Below are 24151 nucleotides of genomic sequence, written 5' to 3'. Positions count from 1 at the left end.
AAAGAACTGGGAGTGAAGTGACAGGCTGAGGCTAGAGGCCAATGGAAATATCCTTGAGAAAAAGTTTTTGGCTTATCTCCACTTAGTTAGCGGGCAATTTCCATCTCGTAGATGTGAAAAAATAATAGTATACTCAGAACAGACAGCGTGATTAACCAGTCAAAACTCCTAAGAAATTACCAGACCTGAATTTAATCTATCCCAAACCAAGAAAGAAAAGTGTTTTCTGAGAGTCATATAAGAAACATCTATACACCTCCAGTGCTTCATCAGCTCTTTTTTTTTTTTTGGCTTGTAATGACGTAGTGTTGTAAGATGTAGGACAAGTTCTCTGAAGGTGATTTCAGAGTAACTATTATACTACCCTAACAGAAGGTTCAAAAAATTTAAAATTGGGAGAAAAAGTGAGTCCAGAACATAACTAACATTCCAACAAAACTGGATGGGAAAACCACAAAAGCTGAGACTTTTTGAGGCTTAGGAGATCCTAGTTCTTTACAGAAAGCTCACATAAATATGCTTTGTGCAACAGATGTCTTTATATAGGTGGAAGAGGCTTCCTTCCCATGACTGAAATTTGGTGTGCATCTCCTAGGTAGGATATTTGGGTCTTCGGTCTGGAGAATTTCATTGTGCTCAGAGCTTATGGCCTGAAATAGTATGTCTTAGCTTCAGTAAAGCATTTTCAGAGCAGGTAAAAGCTTTGTCTAGTGACAACAGTTGCCCTTGTAGGACTTCAGTGGTAACTATGTTATGAAACTCACTGCTTCGTTGAGTAGAAAAAGGGAACAGTTCACAGCACCAACTGCCAGTGAGAGACATAGCGGTATTAGACATTAATTATACTAGTAATTTCAGTGTCTGAATCTTAAAACTGGAAATTCTTTTGTCTTTATATCTTTTTTCTCTTTATTTTGATTGCAGTAACAGAAAATGATTTTTTTATTTTTTTTTTTTAATATATAAAGAATGAACAATACTCAAAGCATTTACTTTCAACTTTCCTTGAGGAGAAAACTAGGCACCTGTAACAGAGCCAGACATTTCCTGAATAGCCCTTTGCAGAATTGCAATATGCAAGCTTTCCCCACTTCAGGTCAATAAACAAGACGCAAAGTCAGATCAAACCCAACAGTTTCAAGGTATCATTTAAACTGTGATGAAACCCTAAATGTACCAGAAATTGATTTTGCAAACTAAACTTTTAGAACTTTGAATGGAAACAATGTTGGTTGTCTTCGAGGGTTTAACTGTGTTGTCCCATATGGATTTGTGTTTTACAAAGTTTCAGTGAAATGTTCATAAATAAAAGCACTTAGATTTAACTGAATGTCCCTGAAATTTTATTACCCAGCAAATGAATGCAACAAATTTTTCCCTAAGTGGGTATTTGACTACATTTTGTGTATAAAATATTCTTGAGTCACAACTCCCACCTAATGAGATTTTGACAAGGCAGTAATGAGGCAGTGAGCATATTAAAGATAAAAATCTTGACCCCAATAAATACACTGTGAAGGCCAGCCTCAGAGACTCTGCTGCATGCTTTGAAGAAGAGGTGAAGGCATCCTGGAAAGTGGATGTGTGTGAAGAAGAGCCAGATCTACAGAAACGTGGAAAACTACTTTCTTATCTGTTTGGGTTTGTTTGTTTGTTTGTTTTTTTTAAACAGAAGTGAAGGTTGGTTTCATAAAGGTTGGGAATAGCTCTTCTAAGGGAGTAAAGAATAAACCAAGTATCAAATGCTCAAGTTTCAATTCCACCCAACTATCAAAATTTGTTGCTTGATTTTTGACCGAATTACTTAACAACTATGCTTCAAGATTTCCTACCTAAAGAAGGGCTGAATATAATACAGCTAATGAAATCATCCAACATCATTTGGTTCTTTCCTAGAATAAAATAAAAATCCCAAACAGAAGAGCCAACTTCTAACCAAACTGTTTGCCTTTTATTCAGACGTTTTTTAAAAATATCCACCCTAGCATTCTCCATATGCTAATTACTTCTGCCCCTTGCCCTCTACAAATTCTTTTAGCATAAATTTGTATTTCGTAATTGTTAGCCCTTTACAAATCAGCCAATACATTCAGCTAGAGATAAGGTGATAACTTCCAAATTGACTGGGAAATTACAGCAGCATCAAGTTAGGCTAATGAATTTCGGCTACAGTTCTTCCTTCTCAAGCAGAACCTCAAGATTAAGCATTTTTGTTTGTACTTCGAGATTCACAATTACTGGTAACAGTGCTATTCCAGACATTGAACACCATGACACTTTGCTAGGTATCTGAGAACTATTGTGAGACAAAACAAGGTGGTTTTTAGGTTGCTGACATGATGTCATTCTACTCTCCTTCAGACATCAACTTAAAACTTGGAACTATATTTATATACTGTGCATTGCTTAAAAGCATAGCCCCACACTGCCCCAAGTACTTTTCAAGATGAGCCTAGTGGAAACATTTTCTTACTTCAAAGCAAGTTCCAGTTGACTTGCATATTGATCATTAAACTTAAACTTCACTGAAGTATCTCCCAGTTCTACAATGTATGTAATAAGTACGTTTTTTGCAGCTCCTTAGTTGGAAATATCCTGGCCTTTTAAATAAACACATTCTCTGATCTCGAAAATTTGTATAAGGATCCCAAACTGGGTCACTTACCTGGGGAATGAAGAATTTCCCCCATATTTTTCAGTGTCCAAGGTGATGGATTTAGGAGTCTCGTTTATCTATCTTTCCCTAGTTCCTTTGAATTTTCAGTGAGGTTGTCTCGTAACTTTCTTTCATAGCTGCTCTATTCTCTCTTATCAATCATATACATTATAAGAGTAGGTGAGGGTGAGGACAGGAGAAAGTAGTTGAATCCAAGGTAGCAGGTTTTGGGCCATGATGTTGGAAAAAACAATCGGCTGTAAGCTCCCCAGTTTTAAATTAGAAATAGGTTAACAAGAGTCGTTGCTTGTGGCAGCACTGGGCTTCCAGACTGTCTTACATAGATGAACCTTTGTAGCCCAGCAGAGTTTTGCCCTGTGGGAAACAGAACTCAAGGTTAGCACCAAAAGCTTCATGAAATCTCCTTCTTCATTTTGGATGTTGTGCCTTCAAGCAAAAAGAGAATGGATATTAAAAATACCGAGATAGATATGAATCATCACACACACACTTCAGGAAAGACATGCTGTCTCCTATGGCTCCAGCTTAATACAAGTTTGAAATACCTTTCATTAATACTTTGAGGTCTTACACAGACATGTATTTGGTCCTATCACCCAACCCCTTCATTTGTCTTTTCTATGGAAGCTCTTCTAATCCTGCCAAGAGAAAACTGATAACGTAGTGAAAAAGAACTAGAATGGGCCCCCTTTCCAAGTAGCCTTACAGTCCACAAGCCTGATACGCTAATTAATAACCCTTATACAGCAGGTCCTTTCTCTGCTGGCACTCTAGTATTCTAGTTGCAAGAATGATACAATTCCAAAGTCATATCCAATACCGGAAAACTATGAATAGAAACACTATACTTCACTATTAATAATTCACGTAAAATTCACAGCCTAAAAATATTAGTTTGCATAACAGAACAACAGAACTGACAAAATTCCCAACATTACTACCTCTGTCCTAAGCTGCTGCTTTTGCCAAACTTGAGTAGTAGTATATTTAAAAAAAAAAAAAAAAAAAGTATTAGCCAACTCATTTAATAAAACGACTGGGTAAATTAAAGTGAAGAGATACATTCACATTTTAATTTTGAATTTGCTTACATTTGTCTACTAGTACCCCAGCCTTAGAAAGCATGTTATGTTACATAAAAAAACCCTAATACCATCTCCCTCAAAAATGTATCATTCTCTCTGTATTTGGGACAATGTTTAAAGGCTTTACTTTGTCCTGTCATTAAAATACAGATTTTTTGAGGCAGACTTCCTAAGTGAAAAAAATTTAGGAAAACCTGTAAATTCTGGTTTGGTGGGTTTTTTTGTTTTTTCTTAAAAACAAAACTATTTATTACATATTTGGTCAGTTACCCCTTGTTGCAGAGGTATCAGTGAGCACTTGCTGTTGTTAACCTAGAGAAGAGGTCCCTATTTTTTCCACAGAACCAGGCTAAGTTTAGGACCTGGAAGTTAGAAAAAAACCCCTAGCTTATTATTTTTATGTTTAATGCAGTGAGAGATTAGTTTGCCTCCCCAGCTCCTCCCAAGTTGCTTTTCCAAGCAGACTTGTGCTTTAAACTGCACCCATTTTGCTCAGCTCAGTATATTAAAAGTAGACAGGGTAAAAGGCAGTTTTAACTTTTAATAAGATGAGAATCAGGGTTGAAAACAATTAATTATGAAGCCAGTACTCATGGTTGAAATTTTAGCAATCTCTGCAATACAGTAAAATACTCTAAAGCAGTTTACCTACCTAGTAACTGAAACACATCCACTCACAGTATTTAAGCTAACTGCTTATGACCAGAATTAAAATAGGTTCACCCTTGGAATTTCTGTCTTGTCAGTCACCAGAGATATTTTTCAGTGCAACAGCTTTCATCAACAGAGGTTCAGAAATCCCCTTTGTAGCTTATTTTATTTACAAAGACACTTCAAAGTTTGTCATAGAACAGAAAGACTTTTTCCCAATGGATGAATTTTCAGAAATACCAAGCTGAGGAAGAAGGGTACAGTTTTGGTTTTGGACTGCAAACAGAACTTTGTTTGTAAATATTTTTACTGTTATACAAACTTAACATGTATTTTAGGGATGAGGACCTGTTCCTGTGTGAGATTTCCACTGACAGTAATCTATGGCCCTGATCTGCTTTTTACAGTTAGTAGAAATTTTATCATCTACTTCCATGGAAGAGTTCTTATGAGTGCCAGCATTGTTAGAAATACACATAGCGTATTGGATACAGTTGGGGAAAGAAGAGAACTTACTCTCTTCCAGAATAAGTTACATAATTCTATAAGTTATAAGAACTTCATCAGTCTTAGACATTTGTATAGCACCAATCACCAACAGTAGTATCACTAAGGCACTGCACTGGTACTCAGCTGTCATGGGGTCTATCTCCACATCTGTGGTCAATTTCCTGTGTAATCATGTTTATATCTTTTGTTTTTCCTGGTACATAATTTTTTACATTGGAAAATAGGATATAATACAAAACATCCTACATCATTCACAGGAATATTGCGCCACAACTAATTACAAGGTGCTCCGATTTTAAAGTGATGAACATTAATATTTCTGTGCATAGATTTACCGGTAAAAGAAAATTACCCTGCAGTTACCTATTATGTGCAACACACTGGAACAGAATTAGTTTCAGTTCCTCTGGAGTTAATGACATACTCTTAAGTTAAATTCTATCCTCGATGCCACGATTCAAAATAGTTTTTAGACAAATGAAGATAAGCCCTCAGGGCTGCTGTCTATGACAACTGATCCAGCATGCCTTCATATGCTTTTGCACCAAAGTCTGCTCATAACAACTTACAGAGCTCCAGTTTCAGCCTCTAAGAGAGCAGTTTTTGATGCTTTCAGAAGCAGCTGAATCTTTTTTTAGTCTGTAGTGGATTTACTTCTCCACATTATTAAAAAAAACCCTTCAGGAGTTACCACTGTTCTGCTGCATCACACTGGCTGCTGAATATGTCTACTTATGTACAAATTACTAAAAGTTCTTGGATTGAAATAAGTTACTGCAAATGCACAGTAGCTGATTTTGAAACCACAACATCTCTACAATTTATTATTATTTTTACAAAATACCCAAAGTGATCAGACCATATTGTAGGTTACTGGCTTGCCAAAGGTTATGTTTTAAAATCAAAACCATTTCTGAGTTACAGAAGTGCCAAAAACAATCTTGAACAAGGTTTGTTTGTTGTGTTTGTTGGGTTTTTTTGTTGTTTTTTTTTTTAAACCAACCCCCATCCAACAAAACAGTTGTAAAACTTAAAACAGAAACAAGAGTTTGTGTTGGAAACTGTTTAAAAACCAACCCACCAAATCATGCTTGAGCAGAAGCTTTGTATGGCAAAGATTTAGCTTTGGGCAATTTAGTGCCAAGATATAGACCCTCTATGGGTTTATAATGGAAATACTGACACAACCTCAACTATAGTGATGCAAATGTGCCCTAAAACACTGTATTTGCTTTTATTAATAAAAGTGGTAGTGTTTACATTTGCAGGTATCTTACACTTCAGCATCACGATGAATACTGAGTAGAATGAGTTAAGTTTTGGCTGTAAGGTCAGAAGTTTCCAAACAGACGAATGAGACAAAAGTGAAAGTCCTCAATCATGAAAACAAGAAGTTCAAATAAATAAATAAAACAAAACTAGGAAATATGGGTAAGCATTAGGTTGGAATGGTTCAATTAACTGCAAGTTATGGCCACTAAATTAGAGACAGAAGAAAACACAGTTACTTATTAAATAGCAAGCATTAAAGCTTTATGTTTTTGTATTTAAAAAAAAAAAAAAAAAAAGCTGTTAAAAATAAGACTTGCATTTACCAGGCCACCAAACTGCATGGACTAATAAAGAGACTAACAAAGGCAATACTGAGACATTAAGACACACACACACTCCATACTTGTGCAACTCAACCATATTCAAAACAATTGCCTTTTTCCTTACTTAAGAAAAAAAAAAAAGCATCCCCTAAACATTTCTGTTCACATAAAGCTTTAGGTTTCTTAAACTGTTGCTGTCTTATATAGCTCATTGTTATTATGTATCCTTCTCATTATCAGAGGAAGAAGTTTATTTTATTTTTTTTTTTGTTAATGGAGGTGCTTTGTTTCTCTCAGATCAGAGATTACATTCCTCACACCACTAAAGGTTTTCCCCATTTATAAATTTGGTGTTTACACCAACTCCTCCTAGGCTTAAAAAGATAAGGGTTGGCACTAAATTAAAGATTTTGGCTCCTGTAACTAAAATTAAGGCTCACAATGAATTTCCTTTCCACTACGTGTGTCCCATTTTTACCTAGTGGAAACACCAGCCCTTAACCTACAGGCACTGGATACATTCTTAAGTTGTAGGGGGTTATTTTCAGTCATGTTCTCCTACAGTTCTACAAAGTTCAGGTGGCAACTTTCTAAACCTGTGAACAGGAAAGATCATTATTTAAAAGATGAGTAGCAACCGCAGCTAAAATTTTAGATGTTTTAGTGTCTTCTGGAAGATCACTAGTAATTTTGAATTAAGAAAGATGGGAGAGTAACTCCATCACGTCCCTGCTCTTTACATGAAAATGGACTAGGTGATTAATTTTCATTTAGACGTTTAGCCACACAAGCAATGAAAACTCACAATTCTGAACAGTTGCAGTTCTTAGTATTAAAAAGGCATCTGATACCTGAAGCAAATCTAGCTGCACAGACATCACTGATCACACCCTAATTTTAATTTAAACTGGACCTCTTCCCAAAAAAGAAAGTTAACACAGTCTCTTGGGTGGAGGGAAGCTAGTGTGAAAGGCAGAGAGGCAAGTATTTTGGTGTTTGTTTTTTGTTTTGTTTCTTTTGTTTTCCTTTTAAAGTCACTGCAGTAAGATCCAGATCAGTTTAGGGGTGTAAATGAAGGGGGAGCAGGGGTGTTTGAGTAATATAGGCTAACACTGTTCTAGATGTGTTATTACAGCTGTAATTTCTGACTCTGTACAAATTGTACACGTAGGTTTAGACACATGAAAAAGTAACACACTCACAGAGACATAAAACACCTAGGTATAAAATATAAAGCAGTGTAGTAGTTACTAAAATTACATGCTCTCTTATTGCTACAGTGATTTTTGCTCTTTTTCTTTTTACTGTACCACATGTTGTTCTAAGCATATAATTTGCATAAATTATTCAAGTTTAAGAAAAATCCACACATCTTCACTTTAAGCTACTTATATAGTTAATATAAAACAAAAAGGTTCTAAAGTATCTCTTTATTAAAAGAGAAATAAAAATGTCATTTGAAACTGGAATTCAGTGGCCAAATCCAAGGGCAGTGCACACCTTGTCATTCTGGTAGTAGTATGCCCACGCAGCGTAAGTGGAGGTTGGTGGGGTATTTGGCCCAGTCTAGAGATGGTCACCAGACCTGCATGATGCCCTATGTGTCTGTTATTGTTCTGGTTTTGTCTTTAGCAAAAAGGACTATGAATGACCAAAGACTAACATTTATAATTTGTAGCAAAATTTGGTTTATGTAGAAACAAGCCATGTTTTGCATTTGGATAGAGATTTAAATGAATTAAAGCTAAAAATTAAAAAGCATGATGCTGCAACATCTGGTCACTTGTTGAAGACCTCACTTTTAAAGTGGTTAAGTTTGCACAATTTGTACTTTTTTCTTTTTTTTTCTTTTTTCTTTTTTTTTTTTTTTTACTAAACAGTATTTTTCCTTCTTTTATAAACCAGAAAAACTAAACTACAGATAAATTTTCCCTACCTTGAGCTAATGCTGCAGATAGGGTTGACAAAGCTGTACAGCGCAATCAAACATACTTACATCTTAGCTCATTGTACAGGTACAGCCATAATCAAGGCACAAAGATCTTCTACAAGTTATTTTTTTTCAATAAAGTTGTACAAAATAATACATTTTACAGTCTGTACAAGAATAATAATCCAGCAGTAAAATAAAAAATGAGGGGAGGGAAGAAGAAAAAGAAGGGAAAGACTGTGAGGACTACAGTCCAGATAATGATTTTTATAGCAGACGGGATCATCAGTGGACAAACTGAAAACAGTGTGTGGTTAACTCTTTCTGCAATCACAGGCCATACGCAGTTCAATTCATAAATGTCCATGGTTGTCTTTAGACCACCAAGACTGGTTTTAAAAATACCCTTCTGAAAGGTAGCAGTTGGTTTTTGCACTGTCTAGGTCTGTTGTAGAATTGTCAGTATTTCCGTTCAAAGCCACATTACAGTCAGAGAACCAAACTCAAGTGTCTGTCTTCAAACTTGGTCTGTGACTTGGCACCTTCTTTAGTCTGATGCAGTGAATGATACAAAGTGGAGATCACGGGTTATACGATTATGCCCACAACAGTGCTAAATTACCTAGTTTTCTCTCCCCAATTTTTGTTTTATGTTTTAATTTTTTATCCCCAATTCTTTCAGGTGCTCCACATTCAGGGCTTTTAATTAATTAGTTTTTATTTCTTTTTTTTTTTTTTTCTTTTTTGTTAATAACAGTGTTAGGGAATCCTCATGGAAATGGCCTTTTAAGTGTTAGGGGCCATCCCAAACTGTCCGAGGGGTACAGAAGCAAGCTTAGAAGTGCTGCTATTGTCCAGCAAGGAGAAAAAGTTGAGGGGTGCAAATCAATGGGAGATTCAAACAGTTCTCTTCCACCCTATGTGGGCAAGGGTGTTTTTTTTTCTTTTTTTTAATAAGGAATAAGGAGTCCAAAACACAGAAAAAAGTGCTCTCCATCACAACAACTCATATTGGCGAAGGTGCATGCGCTGAATAATGTCCCGACAGTCATTGAAAACCCTCCGGATGTTCTCTGTATCCACTGCACATGTGAAGTGAGGATAGCAATAGTGCCTTCCATCTCCACTTGCTGTGCTGATTCTCTGTTAAAAGCAAGAGAGAGATACTGGGTTAAAATAAAACTGACTGGGACATCCCCCCCCCATGTTCTCAAAACTCAGATGAATGAAGGTTAGGTAAGTATGTGTGCATTGTGTTTTCAAAGGGTGTAACGAAGTGGCAAAACGCCCACAATTTTTCACTCTGTCACCTGAAACATGACATTTAAAATGATCAGAATTATATGGTGAGAAGGCCACTGCATACTGGGGAATTCCAGAGTTGAAGGAGAACTCAGAAAAGTGCTATTATTTATATGCAGCTTTGGTGAATTAGCCACACAACTCCTAGTCAATTTGTCCATGAAGAAAGCGGGATTTTGCCTCCTTGTACAAGGCTTTTATCCCTGCTTCACACTTACAGAAAGCCTCCCTCAAAATTTTATTTTGCTCCATTTTAAAAAGAGTCCACAGTTTGATTGCCATGCTCACCATTACAAGTAATTGTAATAATATTTAAAAAAAATCTATTATAGCTTCAGCTGACCAGTAATGAGAAAGATAATATGAAAAGAACATTAATATTTTATGGATGATGCATCTTTTACTTTGTCTTTATCTTTAGAAATAATGCATGGAATAAAAATCTGTCCCCATTAAGAACAGCAGGACTTCACTCATCACTCTATTTGAGTTTTCCTAATTCTCACCATTCTTTTGCTATTTAATTTATGTACTGCATCAACAAACAAATATCTGAAAAGCAGCTAACAAACAGCAGTAAGGCTCTTAAACGTAACCGTGTTTTAGGCAGTGTGGACGTTAAATATGAACAACACAAAAAGTGACAGCATTTTGCAATAGTAGAAGGTACGTAAGAGCTTATATTTGAGAAGAATCACATGAGAAATACTGAAAGAAAGGAAATACTTACAAGAAACTCGTCTCTAATAAAATACTTGGCCCTTGTAACTCTGGGATCCTCACCAGGCTCTGGTGTTGCTAAATAATAATAACATAAGTATATCTCATTAAAATAGTTGTTTTTTGGTGATAGCACTTAAAAATCATAACTTGTTCTGTTTTCTGCTTACATATGACAGAAACATACTTTGCAAAACTGACTATAAGACAAACCATAATATATTATCTAAACGAGCAAGATTTCAGGAGAACAAAGGAATATTACAGTGGCCATAGTACCAGCCATTTGGCAGGTTAGAGAAATGACCACAGATATGACTAGGGGGAGTCCAGAGGACACATCTGTGACAGGCTGTACTGTGTCCAGCAAAGTAACAGGATTTTGGCATGATGAAATTATTATATACTAAATGCATATAAGACAGGATTCTTCCATTATTAATACCTACAATTTAACATTACAGTTTGGCTGAAAGACAATGAAGATTACATCTACTTAACAGTTTTCAAGTCTTAGTTGAAATTACCAAAAACATTACAAATGTGATTAAGAAGGAAACGATAAATTGCTAATAAAACTTAAAAATCTTACCATCATCTGGTGTAGTGTAGCGAGCAAATTCTGGAAAGTAGTCTTCAATTTTAGATTTCCCTGCCAAAACTTTCTCTGCTAGCAAATCTTGTTTATTCAGGAAAAGAATTACTGAAATGGTCCGTAGCCACCTGTAGAAAATTGAAACCAAACACTCTGAGAAGGCACAGCTAGGATCATACAGCAAAAAGAAACTTAATCCAGTTCTGGAGACAACACTCATATGACACGCTATAATAATTTTGAAAGGTTCCTTTTATACCTTAATCCTATGGTGTAATTCTGGGTGTATACACCCTGAGTTTGGTTTGTGTGCTCCTAACGCGGGCAATGAAAGTTGGCCACTTTCTACTGCTAATCCAAATACAACAAACAGGTGAGCATATCCACTTTCAGTGTGCCACTCTATCACTGCTTTAATTACTTCAGCCTCAATATGGCAACTACCAATCTATAACTCTCCAGAGTTTTCTTCAATTAGGTGAGTGTATTGGACATTAACGTAACAGGTAGACAGCTGCGATCAAAGACTAGCTTGGACTGCGCTGTGAGAAGCAAATAACACCAGCTACGCCGCTGTTGTGGATTAACCCTGGTGGGCAGCAAAGCACCACACAGCCACTCGCTCACTTTCCCCCTCAGTGGGATGGAGGAAGAGGAAAGGAAGAATAAAAATAAGAAAATTTGTGGGTCAAGATAAAAAAATATAAACAATAATTGTTTAATAAGTGAAGGATAAGTGGAAGAGAGAAGAAAACAAGTGATGCAAAAAGGCAATCACTCACCACCTCCTGTGGGTAGACCAATACCCAGCAAGATGGCTAACCCTCCTAAGCCCCCCTCTTTTCCCTTTTATTGCTGAGCATGACATTAATATGGTACGGAATACCTCTTTGGTTAGTTTGGGTCATCTGCTCACTTGTGTCCCCTCCCAACCTATTGCGTACCGCCAGTCTATTCACTGGGGGGGTGGGCAGAGTGAGAAACAGAGGCGGCCTCGATGATCTACAAACATTGTTCAGCAACAGCTGCGTTAGTGTGTTATCAGTATTGTTTCAGTAAAAAAATCTGTAACACGGCACCATGTGAGCTGCTATGAAGAAAACAAACTCTATCTTAGCCAGGCCCAGTATGCAAGTCTTGACTATAGCGTAAGACAGGATTACAAATTTACGTGATATGAACAATGAAACTTCAATTCACAGACCTGTTGTTCCAGATACTCTTGAAGAGGTTTAGTGCTTCTTGAAGCCGATTGGTCTGATTGTCCTCTCGTATAACCATGTTGTAGCTACTGCTTGCCACCACAAATATGATAGCAGTCACATCTAAATCAAGGAATACCCATTAGTTAATACCAAACTTCAGAAGAAATACCCAGGAATCCCAAAGCTCAATAAAAAGCTGTCAGACTTTCAGCTTCATGAAGAGAACAGGCTGGAATGCTATTGCTGACAGCTTTCTAAGTACCAGAAATAAAATAAAAAAAAAAAAAAAAAAAAAAGTGAAGAAACCATTAAAGATAGGAAAGGCAGGCCACACAACAGAAGATGACAGAATGACAGAAAATGTAGGAAAAAAAGGAAGAGAAGCAAGAGAGAGAAACTGAAGAAAGCTAAGAGGAGAATTTAAAGAAGATTTAAAAGGTATGAAGAAATTTAGAAAGCAACTCTGAGCTATCAAGAAAGGACAGGGAGGCCCTTGGGGGAAGACCTCAGGACAAATGGCACTTTTGATCTGCGTGAATAGTAATAATAAAACCAGTAGATTACTGAGAATTCATGGTTAACTGTTCTAGTCCTTCTACAGTGTACTATACTGCTTAGAGGCCCCTGTCTCCTTCCTGGGAGATACTCCCAGGATCACAGAATCCAGATGTCTGTGTTTCTGTGTGGCTGTGCTGCTCCAGAACCCTTACACTGACTTCCAGTCTCATCTACCTCAGACATCAACAGCAGAAGAGATGAGTCAGATCATGAGGTAATAGGAAGGAGCAGAGGTAAAACCCAAACAAATCTGTTATTAATAGCACAGAAGAAGAAAATATTGCACAGTAGTTCCAGACATATATAAAGTGTTCAGGTGATACTCTATGACAGTAACTGTAGCAAAACACCATGAATTCTAAGTTGCATTCTACTTTATCTATTCTGTAGCATCTCATTATAACTCTTCTACAAAAAGATAAGACTTTTGCATAGCTTCATAAATATTTTGCCCAAACAACAAAGAGACAAAGACAAAAATATTTTCACCAGCTTTAGCTTTAAGAAAACTTGTGTGGAGAAACATTTTACATTGACGGTACATTTAACACTTCAGCATACACACAAAACTACCTAATTTAAATTGTATGGGAGTTAAGAATAAATATCACCTGAACTAAACTGATGGGGACATCAGTGTTAAAACTCCAGATCTTACAAAATGCCTGCAAATGTTTCAGGTCTTACCTGTATCTAGGCTGGTGCTATGCCAGCATTCTAAGGAATCTAGCTTACATGTAGGTTACTTAAATGAGGGTATTTGTTCCTATGTTTTCAGTAAGGGCCTTCCCCATAGGCTGTTTTTCAAGAAATTATTTTAATATGCATGGCTCCTTAGAAAAGCGCAGATTTATAAAATCCATCATAAACCTTTTCAACAAGGGCATTTTGGGGCTACGCTATACAATGCACATACCGTATTGCGACACCATGTCTAACAAGACAGATGTTCCCTGCAATCTCATACTGCATTAATGGGTCGGTGCTGATTTGGAAAGAAACACCCATGACATAGCAACGTGGCTGCAATTATGCGCAAAAATATGATTTTCTGATTTTATGCATATTAATTATCCTGTAATTGTATATTTTGTATAGGCACAAACGTATGTAAACCTTCATTTGGAAGCCAGAATATAGCTTGGAATTTAACACTCACATAGCTGGCATATAATGCACAAACCCACCACCAATTAAACCTAATTAAATGAAGAGAGGGAAGCTGAAGAAAATGGACAAGGTATGTTAAGTTAAACTTGAACCTTTCCACCTACATTCTCCCTTAAAGATATTCCATGCAGTTACAGAAGTTTACATGTCAAGAAAAATTCCATCCTGTATGACTGTCCAGATAATTCCTTACCAAGCTACATGGAAAAGATGATGGCTTTCACACAGTGAGAAAATTAAGATTGGGCATTAAAATTTTGCAGAGAACTATTTTATAAAACAAACATAAATTCTAATCATACCATTAAAACACTGGATCCATTTTCGGCGTTCATCTCGTTGCCCTCCAACATCAAACATACTAAGAAAAAATCATAAATCAAGTCAGCATACTTTTTGTGTTTGGTTTTTTTTTCCCCCCCCGAACGCAAACAGAAAATATAAGAGATTTTAGGACTTTGGTGTCATAGAAGCTGAAAGGAATCAAGGATTATGAGAACCTGAACAGGTAACAGTCCAGCAACATATGCTCACAGAGCTTTCATCACAAAATATAATTATGTTTAGTTTCACTAACACCTACACTTGAAGGTAAGAAATTCTGGCGTATGTACATTGCAGATTCATTTTCACCCTTACAAGCCAAGACACTAAAAAAAGTCCTATAACAAGTCATTTGCTGAAACAAGCATCGCAGATCTAAACTCAACAAGACCAGACTAAAACTCAGCAGTTTTTGTTTGGGCCAAGCAATCTTTCTAACCGGGGACAGTAAAGAGAACATGCATTTTCCGTTACTCAGATATATACAAAGTTTTTGGTCAAATATTTCACTATATAAACTAGCAATGAATCAAATACTCAGAAAAGGCGTTAGTAAAAATAGATTTAAAACATTTTGTTCTTTGCTATTTAAAATAATAGCAGAAAATTGCATACCAATTTGAATTTCTTTTTAAAGCCAGACTACTAAATTAAAACATCGTAAACTACTTGCTTTCTATTAAACATCAACTTGAGAAATACAGTAGTCTCAATGACTATATGGTAGACTGTCTGCCAATTTACCCTGGTATTTGTCTGCATTGTATTAAAAAAACAACAACAAAAAACACCAAAGAAAGAAAAAAAAAAAAAAGAAAGAAAAAAGAAGCATACTTACTGAAAATTTACTTTATCCACCTGAAACTTGGTTTCAAAAATTCCTGATGTCAAAACTCTGCATCTGAGAAGATCCTAGAGCATAAAGGAAAAGTCACTGATTCAACACAGATACTTCATAATTCTTCATATATGCAGCAATAGAAATAAAAACTTTTTACCCAGTGCTGATAGCGTATGCTGTACTGCAAAACAGGTAACAGAGCATCACGAAGCTGCATTTAAGGTTTTGATCTTGAACACATGTGCACACACATGAGTGTGCTCAACTTTTAAAGTATATATATTTTCACAAGCAGGTTGTAAGTGCCAAGTTTGGAATAGGAGGAAACATTTACAGGCCACTTAAAGCAAACGCAAGTGTTCTGAACAGCACAGACCCATCCCTAGAGATCAGATGATGCATTCACAGATTTCAGAGGGAGAGTGGCACACAACAGGATCTTTAAACTGCCACCAAATAATTCCCAACTCCAGAAGATAGATCTCTCCCCTAGCTGTTCAGTGTTTGGCTATTGAAAGAATTGTCTAGGTCTCAGAATTTTCCAATTTTTCCTTCAAAGAACTGGGAGCTCAACCACTTAAATCTCATAAGAATTGGGCTTTTCAAAGATAAAATTTGAAATTTCCTGTAGAGACAAAAATGATAATCAGAAATTGTAAGCTACAAACAATTGAAATTGTTATAAGTGCTACAAAATCCTACTACAACCAAACTGTATCGGGTTTTATTTACTGTGTATTGTAAACCAGTGACAGCCATATATAATGCCTAGTGGGTAACTGATCTAGAAGAACCTAATTTGCATAGGCTGCAGACTGAGTACACAGTCCAAATATAACTAACGACAAAATACCACCCTAAAGGTTGTACAATTTAGGACTTAAAGTTTTGGTTTTCTTCAAAATGGGTCTAAATAGCAGATAATTGTAACATTTGCAGCAGATCCTTAGCCTCCAATATAAAACTGATACCTGTTTTAAAGTTTTGTATCTGAAGATTAGTTGCTCCAAATTTCAAACACAATAACCTAAATTTTTAATATTTTGTTTCTTGAAAATAGAATTATTTCAGTGACAAGAAAGCCTCATTTATAAAAAACCTCGTATCTTTAAAAGGATGAATGATTAATTTATTCTTGAACAACTTCAAAGGATACAAACTGCTCTCTCCTCATCAATACTGTCTGTGAAAGTTTGGGATGTTATAATATGTTTTTTGATTATTTATCCTATAAAAGTACACTAGATGCTTAATTGCATTATTTATGGGCAGAAAGTTAGGAATATACATGTGATTTTGGACTAGTGATTTGGTCCTAAAAAGATCCTCAGATTATCTATATCAAAATGAAAACTATAATTCGTATTCTGATTAAAAAAATACAATCTTCTAACAAGGTTGTTTTTACAAAATCTGGTTTACAATGGGAACCAGTGGGGCTGAGAAAATACCAATCAACTTTGCATCAAAGAAAGTGCATGATGGTTATTCAGCAAGGAAAGCAAAACATTATAAATTACTTATTCAGATGGATATTTGAGTTTTAGTGTCACAGAAGCATGATGTAAGTCTTGAACCTAGGCAGATTTTAATTTCACAGTACATTTGTATGTATAAACATAATCCAAATAACAAAGTAATTTTTACTGGAATACTAAATATGTATAGTACCTGGTAATACCTGTATTAGTGCCACGAACAGCAATTAGAAAATTAATGAGACAGTTACCCTCAAAGACAAAGGGGGCAGATAAATTGTGTAATTTCTTGATGAAACTTTCCTTACCTGGTCAGACGGTGTATACTCATTTTGTTTGACTATGTCAATCTTGTCTAGAAAACTGGGGAGAGGAAAGAAAAAGAGTAACTTTTCATTCTCAAATTAGACCAACTATCTAACACTTTAGTAACTAACAGGTTCCCAGATAAGATTTGTTATATTTTAATGCACTCAGATTCACAAAATGCTGAATACACTTAAATTGCTCAACATATGCGTGCTAGTATTTAAAACATGCATTTCCTAGCACCACCCAGCAGAGGGCCAAATCCACAGTTTTATTAATCAGGTCCGGTAATCTCATTCCAACCCCCTCCCACTCTGCTCCCTCTGCTCACAAACATACAAGTAGTTTAATTTAGGTAATTTATTCATATAAATTGTACAATATAATCTGCTACTGCTACTGTAAAGCAATGACTCAAATAAATTGCCTACATGTAATTTTCCTGAAAGCAAGATGACTATTCTTAAAAAATTTATTGGCACTGTAATTCTTTAAATAAATGAAATCCCTAAACCAATTTCATTACACAATCAGTTAAGTGAGAGGGAATACTGATTCTTCTGTCAATTGTTGGTACCAGTTTTTCAGTTTACTCTCTGAATTAGTAGTAGTAGTAGGCCAAATGGGTATTAAAAAAAGTATTTTATTCAAATTCATTAGGCATTACCTAAAAAGGATATCCTGGAGTCTTTAAAATGTTTTTACCAATTAACTGTAACCTCCTAATTATCTTTCACTTCAACTCAAAGAGCAAAAATCTCAAGGAACCAATTTGTTAACTCTGTTTTATTGTGGTGTTACTATAAGACTCGAAGATGTAGTGAACCAGGAGCTTCAGGACACAGATTTTATGCTATTTGCATTCCCAATCACATTGTCCAACACGAAGTATGCAGCAGGGCTACACCGTGCTCAGACACCTTCCATTTCAGTATTATTAGGAGATCTAGCAATACTTCTACAGTTAACTTTACCCGTAACATTAATGATTAATCACAGTCTTAAAACCAATATACTTTTAAGTTTCCTTTTAAATTCCTTTGCATGAATTCTTTATAAAGCAGAAATCACAAAGAAAAGCTGAGTTTTCCCCTCCGATCCCTACACATAGGCAGGTATGCTGAAAATGCATGAACTACGGTTGCAGGCAATAATTTAAAGGAGGGGAAATGGTAGCCATGTCCCAGATTCACAAAATCAGAAACCAAACCTCCGTTAAAATCAGCAAGGGTCTTAGCCCTCAGTTTCAGCCCCCGCTTCCCAAGTGACTTTCTAACACATCTAATGAAGCGCAGGGGAAAGAAGAAAAATAACTGTATGTTTTAACAGCAGCTTCAGTGTAAAGCCCTTTTCACCAGGGACTAGATGACCATCTCGTTTCAGAGACAAATGAAAAGTAATTGTTTAGTCTGTATTACGGAATTTTAAACACATTAAAATGTATCTTAGTAAACATGTTACTAAAAACATGAGGCAAAGCGTAAAGATAAATTTCCATCATGAAAGGTGACTTGGAGGCAGATGTACAAGGATAAAATTGATGACAGAACATGTACTGCAATTTGCAAGCTGGAGTTTTTCCTCATTTTTTCCAAGCAGTTAAGTAATTTATTTTTTTTTAAATCCAAAGGAAAAGAAGTAAAGCTCTTTGTTCAGTACATAGAGGATGTTAAACACGTACAACAATCATGAATTCCAACTAGTACGAGTGCTGCCACATTATATTCTCTTCTAAGACCAGTTTCAGAATCACGTGGCAATTTCACAAGTTGGAGGATGCTTGAAAAATGTTAAGAACACAACATGTTCATAAAGATTTAAAGGTGATTACTGCAATGACCCAGCCTTTCTGTACTGAATTTATCTAAGCATAACATTTTATGCAAGGTTCCACCTTATGCAAGAGGTGGATTTTTTGGATTTAGGTTTTTTGTTTTGTTTTTAAACACTCTGCTAATCAGCTTAATGGATTTTGGAAACTGACAATTAGAAAATAACAACAAGATATTGCTAAAACCTGGAACTGAAAGTACAAACCTCTTACTGTTGTTTATGCAAACTATTTTTAGGCCTATGATTTCCTTGAAAAACATCAGCCACATAGGAGCAGCAGTACTGTACTTGAGATGAATTCCAATAGCAATGTTCATGCCAGGTAAAACAAGTTCAAATGGAATAAACATTTCTTCTTCCCCCCCCAAAACAAGTTCCAACATTCAGTAACATCTGCTACTCGTAACAATACTCCTTCAAGAAGGAAGTCTTTCACTGTGTGATAGTTAACAGAAAACCTACCCTGCTTCCAGTGGCATTTTAGGGAAAATAGAGCAAAGCAAGACGTTAAATGAACGTGCACTCCTGTGCATGTGCCTTTTCCTAAAAGTCTGCTCTAGCAACTTTAGAAAGGGCTAAAAACTTTAAAAACCAGTTTGATTTTTCTGCTCAAACATAAAGAAAGGGCATTATTCTTTCAGTTGGTCAACTGAAAAATAAGTGTGTCTGTAAGGAGAAAAAAGTAGCAGTAATTCAATCTAGTCTGATACACCTAAAATAAGGAGCAACAGTGGGAGCATGAGAGTTCAGAAATGATCAATACACTACGTTCAGAGACTTCTAAGTCAATGTTAGTCAAGACCAAATAATTTATCCAGTTAACTAAACTAATAATCAAGTTAGATAAGAACAAAGCCTAATTCAGAAACTAATTCACCATCATTAATTTATATTTTTAATTCTTACTATGCTCTACCCAAAACACAAGTGAGGCCACTTCAGTACTACTTTGTGTGCTGAATTCACTGCTGTTATAGATTGTTCTAAGTCTACTGGAGATACGCCCATCTACTATGTCAGCAATGAATTTCACAGGGAGAAAGAAAAGTGACCTTGGTGAAATAATTCAAATAAAACTGTCAAACCACCAAACCAAACCTTATACTGTAAGCAAGTCTTGCACCAAGTTACAAAGTCAGTTTTTTTCTTCTGTAAAATTTTCCCAGAGATTATATGGGAAAGTTGTTTTCCAGAAAGCAAATCATTCATTCAGCATCGCTGCCAATTCTCACTTAGGGCCAGATTCTGGACACGACTAACTAACAGGATCAGTTATTGCTCTGCAAAATACTGTCACTTAGTATAAGGCACTTTTGCCTTGTTATAAAACATCGATAGTGCTATGACACACGTTTAAAAAAAAAAGACAGACTTTAGGTCATTTGTAGTCAGCAACACTGGAGAAGAAGCATCTCTAGGACAGCAGCAGATGTGTCCCTGAGATATTAAAATGAAAGGCATTAATAAAATTTAAAACAATCTGAAATAAAAAATGTGTTTTAGTTTTGGCTCCCTTTCTTCAGCTTGGGGAAGGAAAACACACGTGATATGTTTTAAATAGATCTTTGTGAAGAATCAAGTGTCTTTAATTTTAAGGGGTGCACTTAGGAGGCAGACTTCATACAGAGAGATACAGAGAAACTCTCCTTAGCTCGTGTAGGTCAAAGTAATTAAGTCATACACATATCCCCAATTCTTTCCAAATTTTTAGTAAGCCTATTATGTCAAAACCATGTCCCAATTTTCAGATCAAGATATATGCCAGTTACTGATTTATTCTGGAGTTCTTTCATACAGAGAGAGTTGTTTTATCCCTATGTGGGGGGAATTTCCCAAATGAATAAAGCTGCTGCCAGACTAAGAACTGCAGCCTGTGCTCATTTTTCCCCACTGAAAAAGTATATAACACATTAAATCTTCCAGCTCAAGAAACAACACAGCTTCACGGTTTTGGGAAGAATGGGGAGGGGGAAATCAGACTGCCCTTCCTTGAGCATTTCCTGACTGTCTTTTCAATAAACAGTAACTTGAAATCTTACTCTTTGTGATCTGACGAAATGGTTGGCAGACAAGAATTTTTTTTTTGCTTTGTGAAGAAGAGCTTTTGTTTTCAGTCTAGAACAACACTGGAAAGGTCTCTTCGAACTGACAACACGCCTATATTTGAAGAGCTTTATTTCCATCAGATTTTTTTTTTTTTTTGGTCAAGTCAGAACCTGAATTTGTATACAAAATGTCTCTCCTAAAAGACATACTAAGATCTCACCTTTAGTGTTAGACACTGCAAGTCAAGAATTCAAAATTTCAATCCCAACTAAATACAACATTTGTTTATAACTTATATCCCTCAACAGTAGTACTGGAACTCCGTATTTGTGAAGTTTCTTCCCTCTGAAAGCCTCAGGGTCTTTTACAGACAGTAAATCATACTCACAACTCCTGCCTGCCTTCATTCATGCTTCACTTCCTGCCTCTACCATTGCATCCTGAAATGCACACCTTACGTTAACCCTATTTTAAAGGTAGGCACACAGGGTCTAAGTTAAATGCCCAGAGTCCCCCAAGTCACTGGAAATGGAATTTTCATTTCCTCTGAGTCATGTGTTTTCATCAAGAAATTACTAAGAAGTAACCATAATATTACTAAGAATTACCAAGATTTTACTAAGATTTAATGTTATATTTACCCTGATCACCTCTAAAACAGTCTTTACAATTCACATTTCTATGTCTGAAAAGAAATTAGTATTTGTTTACTGATCTTCCTAAAGACCAAACTGTGCAAATGCCCAGCAGATTTTTATTTATTTATCTATAACCTACCAGGACTACAAAACTAATTCAAAGCTCCCTGAAGTAGTATTAAGCTGAAATTTAACTCAACATTAATAGTGTTTATAAACAAGAGTGTGTTTTTTATTTCTCAGAACAGATCATGCTTTACTTCTACTTTACTCCCTCTTTAGTCCTTGCCATAATCCTTTGTTATTCAGCAACAGCTTTCTAAAAGCTAAACAGTTAACTATTTGATAAATTCTTTCTTTAGCTATATTGTCTACGCTGAAGCCAGAGCCACAGGATTAGGACAAAGATGTAATACCCTCTTCAAAAGGGTATTCGAGCTGAGAAATACATGAAGTATGTTCTGTAACTTTAACACAGTTTAAAAACATGTTAATATAGAAGAGTTTTCCAAACTCTGAAAAGCCAAGTCTGCTACAGTGTCAAAACCATGGCTTCCCACGCAGGCCAATACACTGAATAACTCCAGGGCACAGGGGTTATTTTCAGTTGCAAGCAGGCATGTGCATATCGACTGTCCCTCAAGTCTGTCCGTTTCTGCTGTTCTTGGGAGCAAGCAGGATATTGAGGAGGGGGAAATCCTATTCCTTAAACTGGTGATAAAGATTTTTTTACATTTCAGCTGGTTTATTTTGCAAGAGAAGCAGAAAAGCAGGCAAAATTACAGGAATGATGCAAATAAAATAAGCAAACATTCAATCTGCTAGTACTTATGGTATCCTGCAAACATGGACAGTGTATGAAACCAAACTTGTCACGTTTTTCCTCAAAATGAAGTTAAAAATTAAAATTGGGACTTTAGACTTTTTTGTTTGTTTTTAAAGATATGCTGACATTTTCTATGATTTGCAAAGGTCGAGTTTTTACTGTTAAGGTAGTCACAGAAGGCATGCCACAAACATGTTACTGGACAATTAAAAATATTCAGAAAGGCACAGGTCTTTTTTCGCCCTAAACGAAACTATATAAGGAGAGAGAAAAAAAATTCCAGCAAAACCTTTGCAATTACTTCACAAAGAGAATTAAGGAAAAAAAGAAAAGCCTTTAGAGACATGCACGTAGAGACAGTACTGTAACAAATATCATTGGTATAATTATCAGACCGCTATATTGCATGTAAAAATATCTTGCATACTATGTTCCCGTAACAAATTCTGCATATCAGTTCTCAGACTTAAGGACCCCATTCAAAACCAGATTTATATTGGAAATGAACTTCAAAATGTAGTATAAGACTTGAACAGAAGTAAACCAAAAGACAACTCTTTAGAAGACTTTCCCAAGAAGCTGCAAATATTTTTTTTATTTCCAATTTCAAGTCAATCTGTTATTATGATCAAAGCAGCAAGTCACACAAAAAGATTTAAAAACAGTCTAAAGCTCAGAATTTAATTATAGATAGTATTAATGTGTACACACCCCAGAAAAGTGATTTTGAGAGCGGCCCCAGCTGTAATTACAGAAGAACCTTGCAGCATTCCAGCCACTTGGAGGCGGAGGGGCACCATGGGTCTAATTTTGAAGCAAATAATGAGAAAGCTGAAAAGTATGACTCCATATATTTGGAATCATCTTGTGGTAATCAAGGTTACAGTTCCTTATATGGTGTGGAGAACATGAAGCACACACAAAAAATAGAGTATTAAAACTACGGGGTATAAAGAACTCCCAGCTATTGCAAAACCCCCTGAACATACCCCTCCGATCAGCCAGCAAAGCCCCCTTACTTTTGTGTTGCCATGAAATACAAACCTTGCCCTAAAAACAAGGCTGGTTACACACCCAGCCTCCTAAACTGCATAATTAAAAAAGTGTAATCTGCCAGGAGGCCGTGAGGCATGAATGAATTTTAGACAAATCCAGCAGAAGGGAAACCATCCCTTCAAAAACTGCTAGCGATCGGAAAGACAAATGGGGAAAAAGTAGGAGAAAAAGAAAAATCTATTTAAAGAGGTTGTAGTTATCTCTCTTTTTTTTTTTTTTTTTTTTTCCCCCTCTGCCTGTCTAAAGTTAGTCTGGCTTAGAGGATGCACTAACTTTCCCAATCAGTTTTACATTACAGCACAAGTCCAGAAATAGCTCCCAGCCGCCTTGGCCTCTAGCACGGTTGCCATGACAATGGAACCACAGTGCTATAAATAGCTCATCAGCACCAAATCTTGTGAGACACATCTGGAATGGGGCCAGCCCAGCCCCGGCCTGACAAATAAAAATAGGCACAGGCAGTTTCAAAGGCTGGAAAGGTACAATGCGGCTCAGCTTGTGTGGAGCAGTGGGCAGAGAAACAGTTTTGATTGCTTGTTAGCATGAGATTTATTTGATAGGAGATTGGGAGAAGTATAAAAGTTACTTTATTGCATACTAAACAGTCAGTCTTTCTCTAAGGTCTATTTTTCTTTCTTTTCCCCTAGTCTGCAGCAAAACCATACCGCTTTTGAAACTGTAACAATGCAGTCTTTTGCCCAGGAGACCATTAAAATAAGGAAAAACAGAAGAAAAGAAAAGAGATCTTCAAAACTTCCCCCTCTATTTCTGTACGTTTTTGGCTCAAGTGCATTTAAGCGCT

General features: G+C 36.1%; 1 protein-coding gene across 3 annotated transcripts in view; it reads right to left on the bottom strand.

The window, feature by feature from the left end:
• Positions 1-5714: 5714 nt before the first annotated feature.
• Positions 5715-24151, bottom strand: part of GNAS (GNAS complex locus) — a 161628-nt gene continuing 143191 nt past the window's right edge. For all 3 annotated transcript variants that reach the window (XM_075020176.1, XM_075020187.1, XM_075020195.1), the window contains exons 6-12: positions 16950-17004; positions 15161-15234; positions 14301-14359; positions 12270-12390; positions 11063-11193; positions 10481-10548; positions 5715-9591 (exon numbers count right to left, since the gene is read on the bottom strand). In XM_075020176.1, coding sequence (XP_074876277.1) covers positions 9445-9591; positions 10481-10548; positions 11063-11193; positions 12270-12390; positions 14301-14359; positions 15161-15234; positions 16950-17004 — 655 coding nt within the window. In that variant the 3' untranslated portion in view covers positions 5715-9444. The remainder of the gene's footprint in view (positions 9592-10480; positions 10549-11062; positions 11194-12269; positions 12391-14300; positions 14360-15160; positions 15235-16949; positions 17005-24151) is intronic.

The sequence above is a fragment of the Buteo buteo genome, chromosome 2 (genome assembly GCF_964188355.1).
Source record: "Buteo buteo chromosome 2, bButBut1.hap1.1, whole genome shotgun sequence".
NCBI lineage: Eukaryota > Metazoa > Chordata > Aves > Accipitriformes > Accipitridae > Buteo > Buteo buteo.
Note: the sequence above shows the minus strand (reverse complement) of the source record. Positions and strands in the feature narration are given on the sequence as shown.